General features: G+C 40.0%; 3 protein-coding genes across 4 annotated transcripts; all 3 read left to right on the forward strand.

The window, feature by feature from the left end:
- The first annotated feature begins 536 nt into the window (after positions 1-536).
- On the forward strand, positions 537-3,584 carry LOC115105748 (immunoglobulin-binding protein 1-like). The gene is made up of 6 exons (XM_029628086.2): positions 537-784; positions 1,087-1,389; positions 1,646-1,841; positions 1,933-2,009; positions 2,207-2,316; positions 2,464-3,584. The coding sequence occupies exons 1-6, from the start codon at positions 573-575 to the stop codon at positions 2,610-2,612; spliced, it is 1,047 nt and encodes a 348-aa protein (XP_029483946.1). The 5' UTR covers positions 537-572; the 3' UTR covers positions 2,613-3,584.
- A 91-nt stretch (positions 3,585-3,675) lies between these two features.
- On the forward strand, positions 3,676-9,237 carry LOC115105750 (gap junction beta-1 protein-like). 2 transcript variants are annotated; one of them, XM_029628088.2, is made up of 2 exons: positions 3,676-4,523; positions 5,987-9,237. In XM_029628088.2, the coding sequence occupies exon 2, from the start codon at positions 6,001-6,003 to the stop codon at positions 6,721-6,723; it is 723 nt and encodes a 240-aa protein (XP_029483948.1). In that variant the 5' UTR covers positions 3,676-4,523; positions 5,987-6,000; the 3' UTR covers positions 6,724-9,237. The 2 variants fall into 2 exon arrangements, with proteins under 2 accessions (XP_029483948.1, XP_029483947.1); XM_029628087.2 differs by lacking the exon at positions 3,676-4,523 and adding an exon at positions 5,396-5,573.
- Positions 9,238-15,623: 6,386 nt separating this feature from the next.
- Positions 15,624-17,341, forward strand: LOC115105751 (gap junction alpha-3 protein-like). The gene has a single exon (XM_029628089.2). The coding sequence runs from the start codon at positions 15,669-15,671 to the stop codon at positions 16,740-16,742; it is 1,074 nt and encodes a 357-aa protein (XP_029483949.1). The 5' UTR covers positions 15,624-15,668; the 3' UTR covers positions 16,743-17,341.
- The last annotated feature ends 1,791 nt before the right edge of the window (positions 17,342-19,132 follow it).

Here is a 19,132-nt window from a genome sequence, read left to right on the forward strand (position 1 = left end):
ATCATACTAAATTTGGGTTGCACAATTTACGTACAGCATAATACATTTAATGATAGGCAGGTTTTAGTGTCAGGCGGCTCAGTGGCCGCCCTTACAAAAGCAGATTGCAGTTTTGAAACTGCAGTAATTGCATTCGACTGTGTTTTTTTGACGCAGTAATTTCAGAATAACAGCAGTTAACTGTGGTTACACTGCAAAGTTAATGCAGTAAAGAAACGGTGTTCTTTTTGACGCAGTATTTGCAACATACTTCCGCTATACAGAGATGTTTATATAATTGATTATATGTTCATGTCTCCGTCCTAACACTGGGAGTCGTCCCAAATGCGGGAAGGCAGGCGACAAGTTTAGGTCCAAAATAAGCCAATTGAAACGCATTGGGCTTATTTTGGACGGATTTTGGCGAGAGTGAAACCTAAGCATTGCCCTAACCACAATAATGATTTTTTTGCGAAAATGCTGACTTCGTGGCTGTGCTAAATAGTGGAAACCATTTGAATATTGTCATAAAGGAAGTGAGCGTAGAATGAATACGGAAGCCGATAGTAGTCATTACATAGAAAAAAGAAAAAATGGCAGCCGCTGAAAGCACTAGCTTGTCACCAAATCAGGCAGAAGAACCGCCTAAACTATCTGATTTATTAGATCGGGGATGGAAACTATATGAGGAGGTGGACACCACAAACGATCCCATCGCAGCTACCCATATCCAGGTTAAAATCAAGCGTGGGATAACGCAACTGGAAGAGGCAACGCGGATGGTTGCCCAGCTCGACTTGTTCAGGTAGCCAACGTTAGCTAGCACCTAGCTAACTATAGATCGCTATCTACTCAAGCTTTGATGACTAGCCAGATACCCAGGTAGCTAGTTACTATCATGTATTGGGCATGATTATATATCAAAGAGTATAGCCAACTAAATAATGAACAGATTCCACCTTAGAGTTGCTTGACGGTTTTGCCAGCTAGATACTTTTGATTGGCTAGGATAAGTCGTAAACAATCTAGTTAACGTTCGCTAAGGCAATGCAAATGAAAGTGATGCTGCATGTTCATTCTTGTTCATTCTTCATGTTTGTTTTTTAGCCGAAATGAAGAATTGGAGGAGGTAACAACAACAGATCTGAAGTATCTGATGTTGCCTGTCCTCCTGGGGGCTCTTACTATGAAGCAAGTGAACCTGGCAAAACGACTAGAGCAAGTTCAGATAGCAAGATGTTACTATTTGGACTTCTTGAAAAGATGTAAGGAGTATAACATATCAAAGTTTGAGCTACCCAAAACCAATGAAAACTCTGCTGGCACACTGGAAGAAGAATCTGCAAATGGGCCCCCCAAACCTCCGGACTTGATTGCAATGGCGACAGTAAGAGCGGCAAAGATAGAAAGGTATCAGAAACATCTGCTTTTCAATTACAATAATTTTGACAATCGGGACGCGCGTTGTTTTGATTCAGCACTGCACAAGTAATATTTAGGCCTATGCTTTAAGGTCTAGTACCTGTCACGAGCCTCTTAAAATATGTTATGTCCCTCAGCTCAGCTATTTAACAACTTAAACAGCTCTCTTGTTTATTTTATAATGGCAATTCATCTGCACCCACATTGGTCTGATGACTCTTATTTATTGTGCTATACTCTGCAGATACACCCAGAGGAAGAACACAGAGGCCAAGCTATCAGAGATCAAGGCCGCAGTGGACAGTGGGCAGGCAGATGACGAGATAGTTAGAGACTTCTACATCCTCAACTTGAGGAAATGGATTGTTGTATCCCTGGAGGAGATTGAGAGCATTGATCAGGAAATGGGGATTTTGACCAGGATGGATGTTCTAAAACAGGTACATGGATTTGAAGATGTAACTAATCTTATTCACCAATGACTAATTGAAAGGGTGATTTTCTGATGCTCTTTATATTTACCATGTGCAGAGTTCAGCAGAGCCATCACAATCTAAAAGGCCTCCCATGAAACCCTTCATTCTCACCAAAGATGCTGTTCAGGCCAGGTAAGCACCTGCTCAAACTTATTAATTTCTCATTCTGCACATTTTTATGTAAAATGTTTTTTTGTTTTCCTACTCACAAAATAAGGACTCTGTCCAACCTCCCTTAACAAAATTAAATTACATAGCTACTTGCTTATTATATAACATGAAGTAAATAGTTGAATAATGTATAATAAATGTGTAATTTTACATTTCAGAGTGTTTGGGGCTGGCTATCCCAGCCTGCCTACTATGTCTGTGGATGACTGGTATGAGCAGCACAGGAAGAAAAATGCCCTGCCGGACCAGGGGATCCCTCGCAGCACTGGTAGGGTTAAAAGAGATGTTCCGAATTATTTTCTATTTACAGTTAACCGTATGTACATAAATTGTTTTGGGGAAAAGTCAAACGGTCATGATCCATTTTTTTTTACACTTTTTCTCATTCACCAAATACAATTTGTCCCCCATTCAGAGGACGTTGATGCAGAAGAGCGAGAGCAAGAAGAGAAAGAGAAGCGGGTTGAAAATGATGACGAGGAGGCCTTGCAGAAAGCTAGAGACTGGGACAACTGGAAGGATACACATCAGAGAGGCTATGGGAACCGTAAAAACATGGGCTGACAACCATCAAACACAGCAACAGTGCCAACCTGGTCTGCAGTATTCATCTGCTCTTATTCCCCCTTAAATACATTTTAACAAGTTGCCAGTGTATATGTAAAGGTGGCCTTGAAGAAAAGGGAGGTTTATACAATCCCAGACAGAAACTGTTCATAAGTGTCTGTTTATGGTCTCTTTTTCTTCTGATGCCGCATATCACAGTTTTCATTGTGGCCATATCAGAGGAACATTATTTAGTGGCAGCCATTAATATGATCTGTAGGCTCTATGCAAATACACAACTAAGCATTGACAACAAGGCCCAGTCTCTGTCGAGACAGCACCGTGCTGTGCTTAAGAAGATTAGTAAGTGAATTTGATGATATTGTCTAACAGCTGCTCCCAAACAGAGTATCCAGCGAAACTTAAACTGTTGACTTGTGAAATGCCCTAAGAAGGTGGTGGTAACACTCTACAGGTACAACAAATTGATTGAATTTTGTCATCCATACTTCATCTGATTGGTTATGTTAGCTCATGTGCTTATACCTAGAAGATGTGCATCACAAGAAACTCCAATATTGAAAGATGTTTCCTCTGATCAATGTCCATTGTGAAACTGAATAATAGTTTGCTATGTAGGTATGATATGTAGCTACCACTTTTCATCTTGTTTTGTTTTTGTTAAAGAACTGTGTTTGTGAAAGCCAATTTGCTCTTCTCAAAAGTATGGCTGACTCATTTTATTTATTTTCCACCTCTTACAAATGTACAGTTTGAACAGGCACTGGTTTTGACAGACTTGGTGGATTCCTTTGTCAGAGTTGATAACTCTTGGTCTATTTTCTCCACAAAAGCAGGAATTCTGTATGGTCTCCACTGTAACAAGAAATTATTTGAGTGTTTTGTACTTTTTCCCCATTGTTTCTTAAAGAAGTTGCTAGTGCATTGAAAATATGGATACGGTCCAGAATAAATATGATACAGAAAGCTGCTATGATCAAGCAAATTGTTATTGGCACATCGATATACACACATACACAAAATGTGCATTAATCAAAATCATATATTGAACACGATTACTATTGCTCCCATCTAACTTGATATCGTTTGGTGAAAGCATAAATTATGATCTCAAAATGTATTTGTTTCCCAGCCAATTAAATGAATGTATTGCACATCCTCACTAAATGTTTATTTTATACCCATTGGACAACTGTGAAAAGGATGCCCAGTAGACCACCTCAATTGTGGGTCACCTAGTCCTCGCTTCATGATGTGTCTTCAGTGGGCCTAGCACCCTCAATGGATGAGATGTTGATCTGTCTGAGGCTTGTTTAAGGTTATTTAAAATGATCTCTCCAAAGTATCCCTCAGAATTTTACTAGAATTGTCAGTTACATTTTTGACAGCAGGTGGGTATACAAGGAAAGGTTAGAATGTCTTTGAAAATACCACACACGCACCAAATAAATTATGAACAAACAAGCATTTATTTCTCGACTGTTATCTATAAGACTTACTCCCTCTGCATGTGGTTAGACTTTCTTTGTTTGGGTTTAGTAATTTTTACTCCATATTGTGTCAAAACCAGCCTTCACTTCCCTTGCAGTACAGTGCACAATAGATAGGGCAGGCTTCTTTGTGTCCACACAGATTCTTTCCTTTGCTGAGGGTAGGCGGAAACTGAGGCGCTTGATCTGAATTCTAAAGGGGCTTGTTGGATCTAATAAAAGCAGCTATTGTATGTAAATTATTCACACAAGAGCATATGACTCCGACTGTGCAGGGCAGTGGCTAGTGTGAGAGAAATCATTAGCAATGCAAACGCATGGTGTTCTGGTTCACAGATTCACTAATGGGAAGAAATCCATCTATACTGATGGTAACTCAATTGTTTCTGGGCGTGTTTGTGCACTACTTCTACTGAAGGTAATTTCACGAATTTAATAATTTGTTACAGCTATGAAATCTAAATTAAGTATACACATCATTTTTTTGTCATGATTTACATGTTTGTGATTAGGTTTCATGTTAAAGGGGATGAGATCTCTCCCTGGTCATCTTTCTGCCTAGTCAAACAAACATTTGTACTGATGATCTGGAAATGTTTATTTAGGATTAATACTAGTAAACTAAAAGTATCCTTATAAAAGTGTAATTGATGTATTCACATTTAAAAGCACCAGTTGTGTTGTATTTCATTCTTCTTCACTCATTCCTCTACATAGATAGCCTATTGTATGTGGCTTAGATAACCATAGCTGTGCTTTCCAGTGACAGCCATAATAGGCTGCTTGTGAAATATCTTAGAAAATCAGGGGTGCACACTGTAAGAATAAAGAAAACATGCTAATCCTAAATAATAACTATACTTAAAGGATTTATTGTGGAAATCTTAATTTAGCCATTCAATCTGCGATCTCATGTTCATATTCCTTTAACCTTCTCTTACCATATCACCTCTAATTTCTCGTTTTATAAAAAAAAATCTGCCATTAACATTTTTTAAATCCTGAAATATGTTTTTTCATTTATATCTTGATTTGACTGAGTTAAAGTGAAATAAACCTGAACCATGTTGTCTGTAGACTCTTTTGGCATTGGCTTATCATAGTCTTTGTTGTGACTTTACATATTATAAAACATTTCATAAAAGTCCCCACTATGACTCCACTCTGTGGTCAGTCTGGCTTGGGGAGGGGCATATATATATACCATGCAGGCTGGTGCCAGTGTCAACATGGCACACTGGTCACATTGGGGCAGATACTCCCTTGCCAGTGACTTTGGGAAAATGGTCACCTGATGTGTAGTGCCAGACCAAAGGCTTGCGCTCTTAAGCCGCCCGCCAACGTCAGGGCATGTAGAGAGGTTTGGTTCTCTACTGGCCGCACATCAATGTCCACGCTACACCGGCGGGTCAACATTGTCCTCCACCCTGGGTGCTGCCTATGCCTCTTACACCTCCTGATGAGCTTGGTAACTTCCACCTCTCCAAGTCTCTTCTACTGCCATGGCAGGAATGACTAAAACAATGGAATTCAATAGATCTGAATTATAACAAGATGGAGAGACCTCAGTTGCCGTTCGCTTTGACGGATATGGAATTAGTCTTGGGGGATTCTGCTTTTTGAGAATTGATGGCTTTATGGAGATTTCCCAATATCTCAGTCGCTGATCAGTGCTGGTCAGACAGTGGTGTTGACTGGTGAAGCGGGTTATGTGAAATCTGTGTTTTTAGTAAAAAAAAACATGCAATTAGTGTTTGTATACAGAAATCTTGTGGAAATATCATACTATTTTTCTATGCAAAATTATCAACAATTTATCAACATTATTGACCTCAAAGCTTTCTACAATTAAATAATTTTAATGGCGTCCTTGTTTTTCAGACCTGGAATCGAAAATGAACTGGGCGTCCTTTTATGCCGTCATCAGCGGTGTAAACAGACACTCCACGGGCATCGGTCGCGTCTGGCTCTCTGTTCTTTTCATTTTCCGTATCCTGGTCCTGGTGGTTGCAGCAGAGAGTGTGTGGGGTGACGAGAAGTCCGGCTTCACCTGTAATACCCAGCAGCCCGGCTGCAACAGCGTCTGTTATGACCACTTCTTCCCCATCTCACATATCCGTCTGTGGGCCCTGCAGCTAATTCTGGTGTCCACCCCAGCCCTGCTGGTGGCCATGCATGTGGCCCACCGCCGACACATCGACAAAAAACTCTACAAGCTGTCTGGCCGGACCAACCCCAAGGACCTGGAGCAAATCAAGACCCAGAAGATGAAGATTGCAGGTGCACTTTGGTGGACATACATCATCAGCCTCTTCTTCCGCATCATCTTTGAGGTAACCTTCATGTACCTCTTCTACATGATCTACCCTGGCTATAAGATGATCCGGCTGGTCAAGTGTGACTCGTACCCCTGCCCCAACACAGTGGACTGCTTTGTGTCCAGGCCCACAGAGAAGACCGTCTTCACTGTGTTCATGCTGGCTGTGTCAGGGATCTGCATCCTGCTCAACATCGCAGAGGTCGTCTTCCTAGTGGGAAAGGCCTGTAGTAGGCACTTAAGCAATGCTGGAGACTCAACCATGGGAGCATGGATCACCCAAAAGCTCTGCTCCTACTAGAACAAGCTAAATGGACCAACACTGTGTAACTGTAATTGGGCACATATGTTCAAAGCAATGGCCTTAACAACATTAATTAATGAGGTGTTCACACTTTTTCTATACTTTTCAAATAGATATGACTCAAAGGACAATTTCAGTTTGGATATAGAACAAAATCCAGAAGAGGAGACTGAAGAAAAGTATGGTAACCTGATTTATTAACAGTCCCTTACCTTGTAACGTCTCAAATTTAGCTGAATTCAATATGCAGTCACCTTCGATATGCTCTGCAAGATTCAAGCAACTAAATCGACTCATCATCCATTCTGTATTATGATTCATAAATAGTTTTCAATTCCTGATAGACATTTTAATCACTGATAATGTGGTATCATTAGGACAAAGCATTGGTACCCCTGGTTTATTGTAAATAGTAACCCAAGAAAACTGTCCAAGTGATGAATTTAACCAACATTTGGGGGTTGTGGTGGAGTATTACTAATAACTATGAGGCTATTCCAAAGCACTACTAATAACTACCTCACTTTCATAGTGAAATATCAAGTGCTTCAAGACATCCACATAGTGTTTTGAATGCTATGAATGAGACTGATTATGCAAGTGTATAGAGTAAAATAGAATAGTGAATGAGAAAATGTGCTTAGTTGAAGTTAAAATGAAAGAACCAAATGATTAATTTTCATGTCTATCTCATTATTTTTCTTACTAGATACTGCATTGCTGCTTTAAAACTATTGTGTGTGTGAGAGAAAGGATGTTTAGAATTTGTGGTACTGTAAAGTGTTTACTTCACATATAAGGGATTACAAAAACGGTAACTGTAATCCGTTACATTACCAGCAAAAAAATATTGTAATCAGATTACAGATACTTTTGAAAAACTAGATGATTCAATTAAATTAAATTCAGAAGAGATTTGAGAAGAAAAAACATATTTGACACTTCTCTGTTTTCTCAATGACATTCAAATAAACATTGAAAAAAGGCGCAAATGTAAGTTTGTTCCACGAGCGAGTCTGACCAGAAGTCAGATACCACTATGATAACAAACCAAATGGGTTTGATGGATCGCTGTAAAAGAGCAGGAACAGGCTTTTGTAGGCTACAGTCCAAGCTGTCTTCCAATGGTGCAACTTCTTTCGGCATCCAAAGATGATCTAACTTGAATAAACGTTTGGAGGTAAGAATGACAGCAGTGGTGTAGTCTACTGCGATACGGATATCACAAATTATTGTTATCTGCGTAGCGCATTGATGTGAATCACACTGCTGCTCTCTTATTTAGCTATTTGCGTTTTACGGATTGTGGTTGTTGTGGATGGCTATTCGAAAATCTAAATGTGTATTTGAACCCAATAATGGTTGAATTTAAGAAATTTAAGCTGCCTATCAATCATTGTTTTTGAAAACAGTGGACCACCAGTGAAAAATGCGCTCTCCATGTGAATCCAAAATATTTCTTGTTTTTCTCCAATGTTTGTAAAACATTGTAAATGTAAACAAATGCTTTATAGCCTCATAACATGGTTAAAACAATAATTTTATATCATGGGTGGTCAGTCCTTGCATCCATAGCTCTTGTCTATTAATCTGAGCATGGTTACATTTCTCCAGGCCCATCCCTCATCTTTTTACCAAAACTGAGGTTGGATGGCCGTTTGGTTATTGTTTCATCTGTGAATTTGCACTTTGAACAGCTGCATATTATCAAGATATCAAAGTGTCACCAACAAAAAGGTAAACAATTGGCCTATAGCAAATGCAGCATATGGCATTCATTTTTAACATGCAAATAGCACTTTTCAGTAGTGCTCAAAGCATGCAATTTCATGAGCGCAGCATTTATTTAAATAAATGAGCCCAATCAGTCCTCCATGACAACAAAATCATAAACAACAGAGTAGGGCTGGCTAATAAGTCCTTAGTTTTGGGGTTATGCTCAGGTTAAACTATTTGGCTAAACTATACTTCCATATTTCCAAGTCCTATTCTTGAAGATCAAGGGGTATACCATTTATTGGAATGACTGGAATTCTGATAGACTTTAGTTTTTAATGTAAAGATATCATTTAATTGTATTATTATATGTAGTAGAAAGCGAACGGTTAGAAGAAGTCTACATAACCAACCCATAATGTAACATCCATATATGGCCAGCTACGTAAACTTTAACATTGATTTATCCTGCATTAGATGTTGTTCAATTGGAAACATACATGTTTGTGTTCTTCTAATGCCTCTTAAGGGGAAACTAATCTAAAAGTAGCTGAATGTAATCAGATTACATTACTGAGTTTGGGTAATCCAAAAGTTGCGTTACTGATTACAATTTTGGACAGGGAACTAGTAACTGTAACAGATTACATTTAGAAAGTAACCCAACCCTGATAGTATTTTAGTTCCTGTGTTGTTGTATACCATGCCTTGTTATGTTGAATGTCTTGCACATATTTGTATTACTGTAGCTAATATAATTAGACATTCCTAATAAAACACTTGAGTTATATTATGTGCAATAGCCACGTGGAAATATTAACGAGCTAGTAGTACACGCAGCTATTATGAGTGTATTCTGAATGCTTTATGTGTGTTGTCTTGAGTTACAAGGTGACGTCGCTACAAAGTCTTTATGTGATACATCAGAAAGCCACTGGAGAGCAGCACAGACATATGAACCGAACCAAACATCAGGTACTAAGGGCGTTTAGATTATCTGCGGTTATGATCATTTGACAGTGCCATTGAGTAAGAATTGGAAAGAGAAAAATCCAATCCATAGATTTTATTGATTGAAACACAATCAAAGAATGAAGTCTCGTGAAGCTTTTTAAAGTCAGAGGTACTGTATGCTGCAGTTCTTGTGAGCTGTCAGACCACCTGTGAGGAAATGTCTGACGAAGCTTCAGCAATTAAAACCTTAGACTGGCCGGGTAGAGTGCATGGTCCCAGGTTATCAATAGCGTAGCCTTGTGAGGGGTCAGTCTCTGAGGCTAAGAAATATTCACCCTGGGGACAGCTGGACCTAGCAGGGGCAAGTGTGAGGGCATTTCTCTTTTTCTGGAGCACATCAATAGAGACCATATATAGAGAGTCTATCAGATGTGAGGTCTGACTGAGAAGAGAGACATCTAATCACAATAGTTTTCACTGCCCCGTCTGAATTACTTCTAAATGTAGATGTTATGTGGCATTATTTTTACATGACACTTTGCTGTTAACAAGCTGTTAATGGATAAATACAGCAATTCTTTTTCACGGAAGTCATATGGTAAGCATTCATACTGTGCCTTTCAAAGTGCAGATTTGCAATGTACCATATGTTCTATGTTTTCTGTTTTCTCTGTTGATTTATCTTACCATGCAATTTGATGCTTAAGGGGTTATGATTTCATCCATACAATGAACAGTCAGTTTAACCAAACAATGTTTTTTCTGTTTTAGGTAAAGTAAATATAGCTAACTGCTTCTGTTTGGAAGGATGTCCTCTTGTTGAATTTACAACCACCACAGACTATGAGGTTCCTGTCAGCCTGTCAACAATGACACTGGAGTATGTGCCAGTCAATGACAACCATAACAATGAAGGGAGGGCCCACCTTTATCATTTTCTGATGCTCTCCCGCTCCACACAGCCACAGGCCTTGGAACACTACCTTTCAACTCCAATTCACCAACCCCCCCAAACCCCCTGAGTGTGATAGCAAAGCCACTCCCTTCACAGTGAATTATATTTAGAGCCATGCCACGCAAGACTTAAACCCACCCACCCATTGGACTACTTAGACGCCACTCAGTCGTAAAGAAACATCACTTTAGCAGTGGGCCTTATAATTCTCAACAGAGAGTGAGTGTTCTCATCCTAGCTAACTGACACAGTGAAAGAGGGTGCTTACAGAGGTCCTATTGGTTACTTTTACAGGACACATTTACAGGACAAGAGCTGAAAACTCGTTGAATCCATTTGGAGACAAGAGTGCTTAACATTAGCAGTGTAGTGTCATCACTATCAAAGGACATGGCCTTGTCGGGGACAGGAGTACCACAGTGTAGACTGTGATAGCGACCTAAGTGGAGACGCCACTACTGGATCTGCAATTTCACTGGAGATGAGCATTATGGGAAGGTGGGTCTTGACGCACTGTATTTCTAGAAGTTTAACTGAAGAAACATACATTAGAAATAATTAATATGGTCAGTAATACGGTCAATACCCAGCTAGCACATAATGTTCTGAAAGCCATATGTTTCTTAGAAATTGGTGAAAGTGTGGGTGTTCTATGGTTATTTTGCATAACCAGTTCTTAGGCATAACATTTCCTACCATACATGTTTCCTCATAAACATGAAACTTATAAATGTATATATATTTTTTGTTATTGCGTACTACCTTCCCAAAACTTCTGGGAATGATGCCGGATAGTTGCTTGGCTTTTGAACATTCTCAGTACATTTAATTTCATTACTTTAACAGAACGTTTCGTAAAAGTTAAAAGATGGATTTCTTTTCAATTTTGGTAATGTTCTAGGAATGTCTCCAACTGGTTTGACATTGGGAATGTTCTCAAATTAGTTCAGAGAATCAATATTCTTCTGTGGGAATTACAGTGCTTCAGCATAAAGTTTCTTACATGTTTCCTCATGGTTCTATTAAAGTCATGTTCTCACTTTGTTCTGAGAACGTTAAGAAACTAAGTTTTTCTATGTGAATTTCAGTACTTCAGCATAATGTTTCCTACTGTACAGGTTTCCTCTTGGTTGTATTTAAAGTAATGTTCTCAAATTGTTCCGAGGAACATTAAGAAAACTTTGCATAAAAACCACACGAAAACTTGAATAAAGTTCATAGAACGTTCTATGAATGTTATTTAAAAACATATACATTCAGTTCTCAGTATAAAATAAAATTAATCTTCTTCTTCAAGTTTTATTGGCAAATCGCAACCAAATGACAGGTGCATACAACGCCACCTACTGTACTGGAGTGTGAGGCCAGTCACAACCTATCTATATCACTATATTCTCTTAACTAACCCTGAATTTCTAATAAAATAAAATAATAACCTCACTAGCCCCATCACCCCCACCCAAAATACCACATACTCATTCCCTTCCAACCTCTCTGACCCTGTCAAACAACCTCTCCCTTTCTACATCATACATTTCACAAAATAATAATACATTCAACCATTTCCTCTAAATTTAATTAGGCAAGTTAGTTAAGAACAATTTCTTATTTACAAAGACTGCCTACCCCAGCCAAACCCGGATGACGCTGGGCCAAATGTGGCGCCGCCCTATGGGACTCCCAATCACAGCCAGATGTGAAACAGCCTGGAATCTAACCAGGGTCTGTAGTAACACCTCTTGCACTGAGATGCAGTGCCTTAGACCACTGCGCCACTCAGGAGCCTGTACACCCATTACACATTCCAGTAATGCCTAAGACTAATGCCCAAGTGTTCTATCTATGCTTGGAGTTCCAAACAGTTAAATTAAGCTATTTGTTTTATTAAAAGTCTTATTGAAACATGTTCTCAGAACGTTAATAAAACCTCCCAGGAACATTTTCAGGGAACCATAGTTCTCAGGACCAAACAATGTACGTTCCCAGAATAGGTAAAAATGTCACTTCCGTTCAAAAAACGTATGGCTTCATTCCCAGAACCAATGGGAAACCAGAAATGTACTTTCCCACAACTTTCAAGGAACCAAATGTGCTAGCTGGGATATTAGTCTCTGAATTTCTGAAATGGTTCAACTTCAAACTGTTATGAGGGAAGTCAACCATTACAGTGAGTGTAGTTGCAGTGCAATGATTAAACCATGGACTATGAGGAATGTAATCACAGAAATCCCAGATTGATACGAGTTCTTGGCCATCCACATGTACAGTACACTGTCATGGAAGGCCCTTAGGTAACAGCTTCCTAGTTTTTCATAACTTTAAAATCCCTGTATGGAAAGTGAAACTCATCTGGGAACCTGACCGCCACTTCCATAGGCAAGTCCAACTGGCATCAATCAGTATGTTTACTAAAGTGACAACTCAACCCCTGGAAACCTATATCTAGGGAGAAGAGAGCTACATCCTGTAGAGGTCATGTGTGTCAGTGTGTTTGTCTTGGAGCTCCTGCCTGGCAGTAGGATACAGTGGCCAGGCCACTACCTTCTCCAGTGCATACTATGGGTACAGTCAGTACTTAGTATGCATTCAATGGGTACATAGTCGCTAGTGAAAGCCTACACACCCCTTGCACATTCTTCACATTTTTATGCTTTAAAAGGAAATCTAAAAAGGTAATATTTTCAAATATTGTGGTGGCAGCATCATGTTGTATGCTTGTCACCGGCATGGACTGGGAACTTGATCAGAACAAAAATAAATATGAAAGGAGCAAAGCACAGATAAAAAGTTAGAGGAAACCCTGCCTCAGTCTTCTGAATTCCGAACCTTGGGATAGGGTTTTATTTTTCAATGGGAAATTACACAAATGTTAATGCCAAAGACACACCAGAATGGCTTTCCAATAGATGTTGAGTGTTCCTCGATGGTCCAGTTTCAGTCCTACTTAAATCTGCTTGAAAATCAGAGACAAGGTTTAAATATTGCTGTCCATCAATGGCTCACAACCAAATTTACTAAGAGTTGTGCAAAGTTAGTAGAATCTTATTCAACGTAGGTTGTGTAATTCAGTAAGATTTTTGTCAAATGTAATTTTAAAGCAGCAAAATGTTAAGACTGTTGTGTAGACCAAGGTTATTATAGTTTTGTGTTTTTATATTCAGGGTTTTTTCTATTTTTATTTTGAATTCAGTTTAGTTTGTTAGTTTTCAAACCTGATTTGCTAGTTTTTATTTAGTTTGAGTTGTATAAAATATTTCTATTTCGTTTTTATATGATTTAGTTTCAGTTTTAGGTTTAGGGACCGAAGGCATACATGGGAGGCTATGAGCCATTTGGGTTGTATCGTTTTTTATATTTTTGAGGATGCCACTTCTTGCAACTGGGGGCCATTAATACATAAGGTGATGGGTCAGGTCATACAGTAGGTTAGGTAAGCCCTTCTCATGCTACATTGGAGTCATTCCACATCCCTTTTGATTAGCTGAGGAGATTTAGTCAAGTGTGAAAAGCTCTATCTAGAAACAGTTGATTCTTGCTTGTGATACAGTTTGGAAAACCTTGAACACAACTTAATTATCATTCAAAAATAACTTTACAAATACGAAAGATAAATTTACTGTTAGCTGTTTTACCGCAGATTTTCAGAGGTTTTTTGTGTAATACCGCTTTTTTGTGTAATACCGCATTACCTCAGGAAGTGCAATGCAAAACACCTCTGTGGGAATCAGTGTTAAAACGGCACACAGTAAATGCATCTTTTGTCTTTGTACAATCATTTTCGGTTGATATGAAAGTAGAATTTCTGAGGTTTCCAAAACCGTATTGCACACAGTGATTATTAACGTTTAGACAGAGTGTCGGGACAGTTGTAAACGTTTGCCCTGCTCTGATCTATTGTTCAAATGAGAACCCTATGGCTGTATGGTCTTGGGTTCTCGAGAGCTATGGTTAGGTTAGGTTTAAATTATAAAGTTCATCTCAAAGTGACTTGGTTTTAAAAGGAATAGAATGGTGCAAAACAATAAGGTAGAAGGAAACTCTCTCTCGCCCATGTTTACACCAATCCAATGCTTTTTAACCGTAGTAGTACATGTAAGAAGAATCAAGTTGGCTACCTACCTGTTTTCCCCCTTGTTAGCTAGTGATAGTTAGCAAAAGTTATGCAAAGCTAGGCCTTTTTGAAAGAAGGCCATCTCGTTGCCACATTTACCATCCAGATTCAGTAGCTTGAAAATCCCCCAAAAGCTTGAATGCCCAAAGTTGAGAATTTGTATTTTATTGTATTGTATTTAGTTTTGGAGTCAAACATAACAGTTTCAGTATAGTTTTTGTATTTCAAACAGGTTTGAAAAGGATTCTAGGATTTCTAGAAAACCAGGGAATTTATTGAAAGTTCGTCCCTGGTATTTGCAACCCTAGGTCTACTTGATGGGCGGTTTCTCCTCAGGGAAACAGGTGTTATGTCCTGCTGTTGCCTGTGGTGTGTCAATTAAAGGAAGGTTCCGCAGCCACTCCGTTAAATGAATAATAAAAACAGAGGAACTTGGAGGAAATTATTTATTTCAGAATAATTAAGGTAAAACCAAAAAAGATGCATACTGCACCCTGAGCTTTTCTACAAGACATTTCACAAGCATATGGCAACACTCTAGGTACATGACCAACATTATACTCTTCATGTTCTTCAGAACGTCTCACATTTTCGGGATTAGGACTCCAGTTTATGAAAAATAAACTGTGTGGAAAGAACAAGGCCATAGATTGCTCACTTGTTAAAGCATGGGCGTTACTTTCTCTGTAGAGAAATTATGGCAAATTATTGCCAGGAAGCACCAATCTCACTTAGTTGGCCTCTGCAGGGACCAGATTAATGTATTGAACAAATGTTTTCATGCTAAAAGAAACAGAACCACAGAAACTTGGAGCAGAACCTAATATATAAAAGTTAATCTGGTTAATTTACAGAAACACTCTAAAAAAATAAAATAAAAACTACAAACACATTATTGAGCTGTAGAGGTCTGTTTAGCCACAGTAAAAATACTTGGCTCTTATCTTTAAATGCAAGCTTTTACAACCAAATAGATCATAAATGAAAATGCATCAGTATAGGTTCATTTATTATGCCACCCTGGGTGTAATAATATAGTATGGTTGAGGCATTTTCCTTATTAAACTATCCAAGTTATTATGCAATGGTTTTCAATCCAATTGTGATGTTTGTCTGATGCAGTACATTCGTTTATATTGTTTTTATTCTGATTGCAGGTTCCTGTTTCAAATCTCTCTGTAAGACTGAGCCTATGAGTGAGCCACTATGGCGGACTGGAACTTGTTGGGCAAGCTTCTGGAGAGTGCCCAGGAGCACTCCACTGTAGTGGGCAAGGTCTGGCTGACCGTGCTCTTCATCTTCAGGATCCTGGTGCTTGGAGCTGCAGCTGAGAAAGTGTGGGGTGATGAGCAGTCTGGCTTCACCTGTGACACCAAGCAGCCTGGTTGTCAGAATGTCTGCTATGACAAGACTTTCCCCATCTCTCATATCCGCTTCTGGGTGCTGCAGATCATCTTCGTGTCCACGCCCACTCTCATCTACCTGGGCCACATCCTGCACCTGGTGCGCATGGAGGAGAAACAGAAGCAGAAGGAGAAAGACTTGGCTGAGCAACTGGCCATCCACAATGACAAGCAGCAGCTGCTGCCTGACGCCAAACCCAAGAAGCCCCCCGTCCGGGACGACCTGGGCCGCGTCCGCCTGCAGGGGGTCCTGCTGCGCACATACGTCTTCAACATCATCTTCAAAACCCTGTTCGAGGTGGGATTTATCATAGCTCAGTACCTGCTCTATGGGTTTGAGCTGAAACCTCTGTACACCTGTAACCGCTCACCCTGTCCCAACGTGGTGAACTGCTACATCTCCAGGCCCACAGAGAAGACGATCTTCATCCTCTTCATGTTGGCAGTGGCATGCATATCTCTGGTGCTGAACATAGTGGAGATGTATCACCTGGGGTTCACCAAGTGCCGTCGGTACAGACACGTCCAGACCCCATGTGAGACAGGGTCCAAGGCCCCCAGCGACGCAGTGGTGCCTTCTGTCCCAAACTATAACTACTTCCCTAGGCACCACCCAGCCCCAGAGCCCTACCATGCAGACCAGTACATCATGAATGAGCCTGACTCTGCCTACCACCCCTACAACAGCAAAGTGGCTTACAAGCAGAACAGAGACAACCTGGCCGTAGAGATGAACAGTAAACCAGAAGGGGGTGACACCACAGAAAGGAAAGGCTCCAGTTCTGCTCCAGAGTCGCCCTCAGAGAAACAACGGCGACCCAGTCGATCCAGCAAGCACAGCAATAGTAAGACCAGACTAGATGATCTGAAGATCTGAGGGACAGTTATGGCGCATTTCCACCACTGGGTTTTATACAGGTGCTTGGCCTAAAGGTTCAAACTTTTGTGTTTCCACCTTTGAGGTGGGGGGGGGGAAAGTATTGGGCCATGGACCTACTGACTTGTGTCCAGAGTGGGACTTCTGGAGATGCATTAAAATAATGGTTAACAGTTAACGTAATAATTGAGTCGTTTCCTTCTCAAAAGCAAATGAGTTTTCAGAGGTTGTTGATTCTGCTCTGCACAAGTCCTCATTGTAGCTTTGGAAACAATTTCCGTAGTATAATACCAGGGTGTATACACAAGCGTAACACCTCATCATAGTCAAAAGGTGTCACAGTCAAATTTGTACAATATACATTTCACCCTGTACCAGAGTAGACAATGTGCCTTTGATGGAAAGCATTGTATCAGGAGAGCAAGGTTAGGGAAGGAACCATATGGAAGATAAGATTATTTCCTCTTCTGACATTCTTGATCAGAATGGACCATATCTGTATTATCTAAAACAATATACAGTGGGGCAAAAAAGCATTTAGTCAGCCACCAATTGTGCAAGTTCTCCCACTTAAAAAGATGAGAGGCCTGTAATTTTCATCATAGGTACACTTCAACTATGGCAGACAAAATGAGAGAGAAAAAATCCAGAAAATCACATTGTAGGATTTTTCATGAATTTATTTGCAAATTATGGTGAAAAATAAGTATTTGGTCACCTACAAACAAGCAAGATTTCTGGCTCTCACAGACCTGTAACTTCTTCTTTAAGAGGCTCCTCTGTCTTCCACTTGTTACCTGTATTAATGCCACCTGTTTGAACTTGTTATCAGTATTAAAGACACCTGTCCACAACCTCAAACAGTCACACTCCAAACTCCACTATGGCCAAGGCCAAAGAGCTGTCAAAGGACACCAGAAAAAAAATTGTAGACCTGCACCAGGCTGGGAAGACTGAATCTGCAATAGGTAAGCAGCTTGGTTTGAAGAAATCAACTGTGGGAGCAAATATTAGGAAATGGAAGACATACAAGACCACTGATAATCTCCCTTGAGCTGGGGCTCCACGCAAGATCTCACCCCGTGGGGTCAAAATGATCACAAGAATGGGGAGCAAAAATCCCAGAACCACACAGGGGGACCTAGTGAATGACCTGCAGAGGGCTGGGACCAAAGTAACAAAGCCTACCATCAGTAACACACTACGCCGCCAGGGACTCAAATCCTGCAGTGCCAGACGTGTCTCCCTGCTTAAGCCAGTACATGTCCAGGCCCATCTGAAGTTTGCTAGAGAGCATTTGGATGATCCAGAAGAAGATTGGGAGAATGTCATATGGTCAGATGAAACCAAAATATAACTTTTCTGTAAAAACTCAACTCGTCGTGTTTGGAGGACAAAGAATGCTGAGTTGCATCCAAAGAACACCATGCCTACTGTGAAGCATGGGGGTGGAAACATCATGCTTTGGGGCTGTTTTTCTGCAAAGGGACCAGGACGACTGATCCGTGTAAAGGAAAGAATGAATGGGGCCATGTATCGTGAGATTTTGAGTGAAAACCTCCTTCCATCAGCAAGGGCATTGAAGATGAAACGTGGCTGGGTCTTCCAGCATGACAATGATCCCAAACACACCGCCCGGGCAACGAAGGAGTGGCTTCGTAAGAAGCATTTCAAAGTCCTGGAGTGGCCTAGCCAGTCTCCAGATCTCAACCCCATAGAAAATCTTTGGAGGGAGTTGAAAGTCCGTGTTGCCCAGCAACAGCCCCAAAACATCACTGCTCTAGTGGAGATCTGCATGGAGGAATGGGCCAAAATACCAGCAACAGTGTGTGAAAACCTTGTGAAGACTTACAGAAAACGTTTGACCTCTGTCATTGCCAACAAAGGGCATATAACAAAGTATTGAGATAAACTTTTGTTATTGACCAAATACTTATTTTCCACCATAATTTGCAAATAAATTCATTAGAAATCCTACAATGTGATTTTCTGGATTTTTTTCTTCTCTCATTTTGTCTGTCATAGTTGAAGTGTACCTATGATGAAAATTACAGGCCTCTCATCTTTTTAAGTGGGAGAACTTGCACAATTGGTGGCTGACTAAATACTTTTTTGCCCCACTGTATACCAGATTTTATGTGAATAAGAAACCTTCTAAAGTGGGAATTTGAGGGGTGAAAACAGACTTAAAAAACAGGATAGTTCACCTCATTTGTCAGGGGCCAGTAACAAAAACCTTCTGTAGAGGCATATGATAATTTTGTTTAATTGTTCAAGGTAGTTAATTCTCATGAAACATTTCACTCCTCAAAATGTAACTTCAACTGAAAAGGATGCCAGATGCCATGTGTTGTGCTAGAAACAGAGGTGGGCTCCTGTTCTTCTTCAGT

The sequence above is a fragment of the Oncorhynchus nerka genome, linkage group LG22 (assembly GCF_034236695.1).
Source record: "Oncorhynchus nerka isolate Pitt River linkage group LG22, Oner_Uvic_2.0, whole genome shotgun sequence".
NCBI lineage: Eukaryota > Metazoa > Chordata > Actinopteri > Salmoniformes > Salmonidae > Oncorhynchus > Oncorhynchus nerka.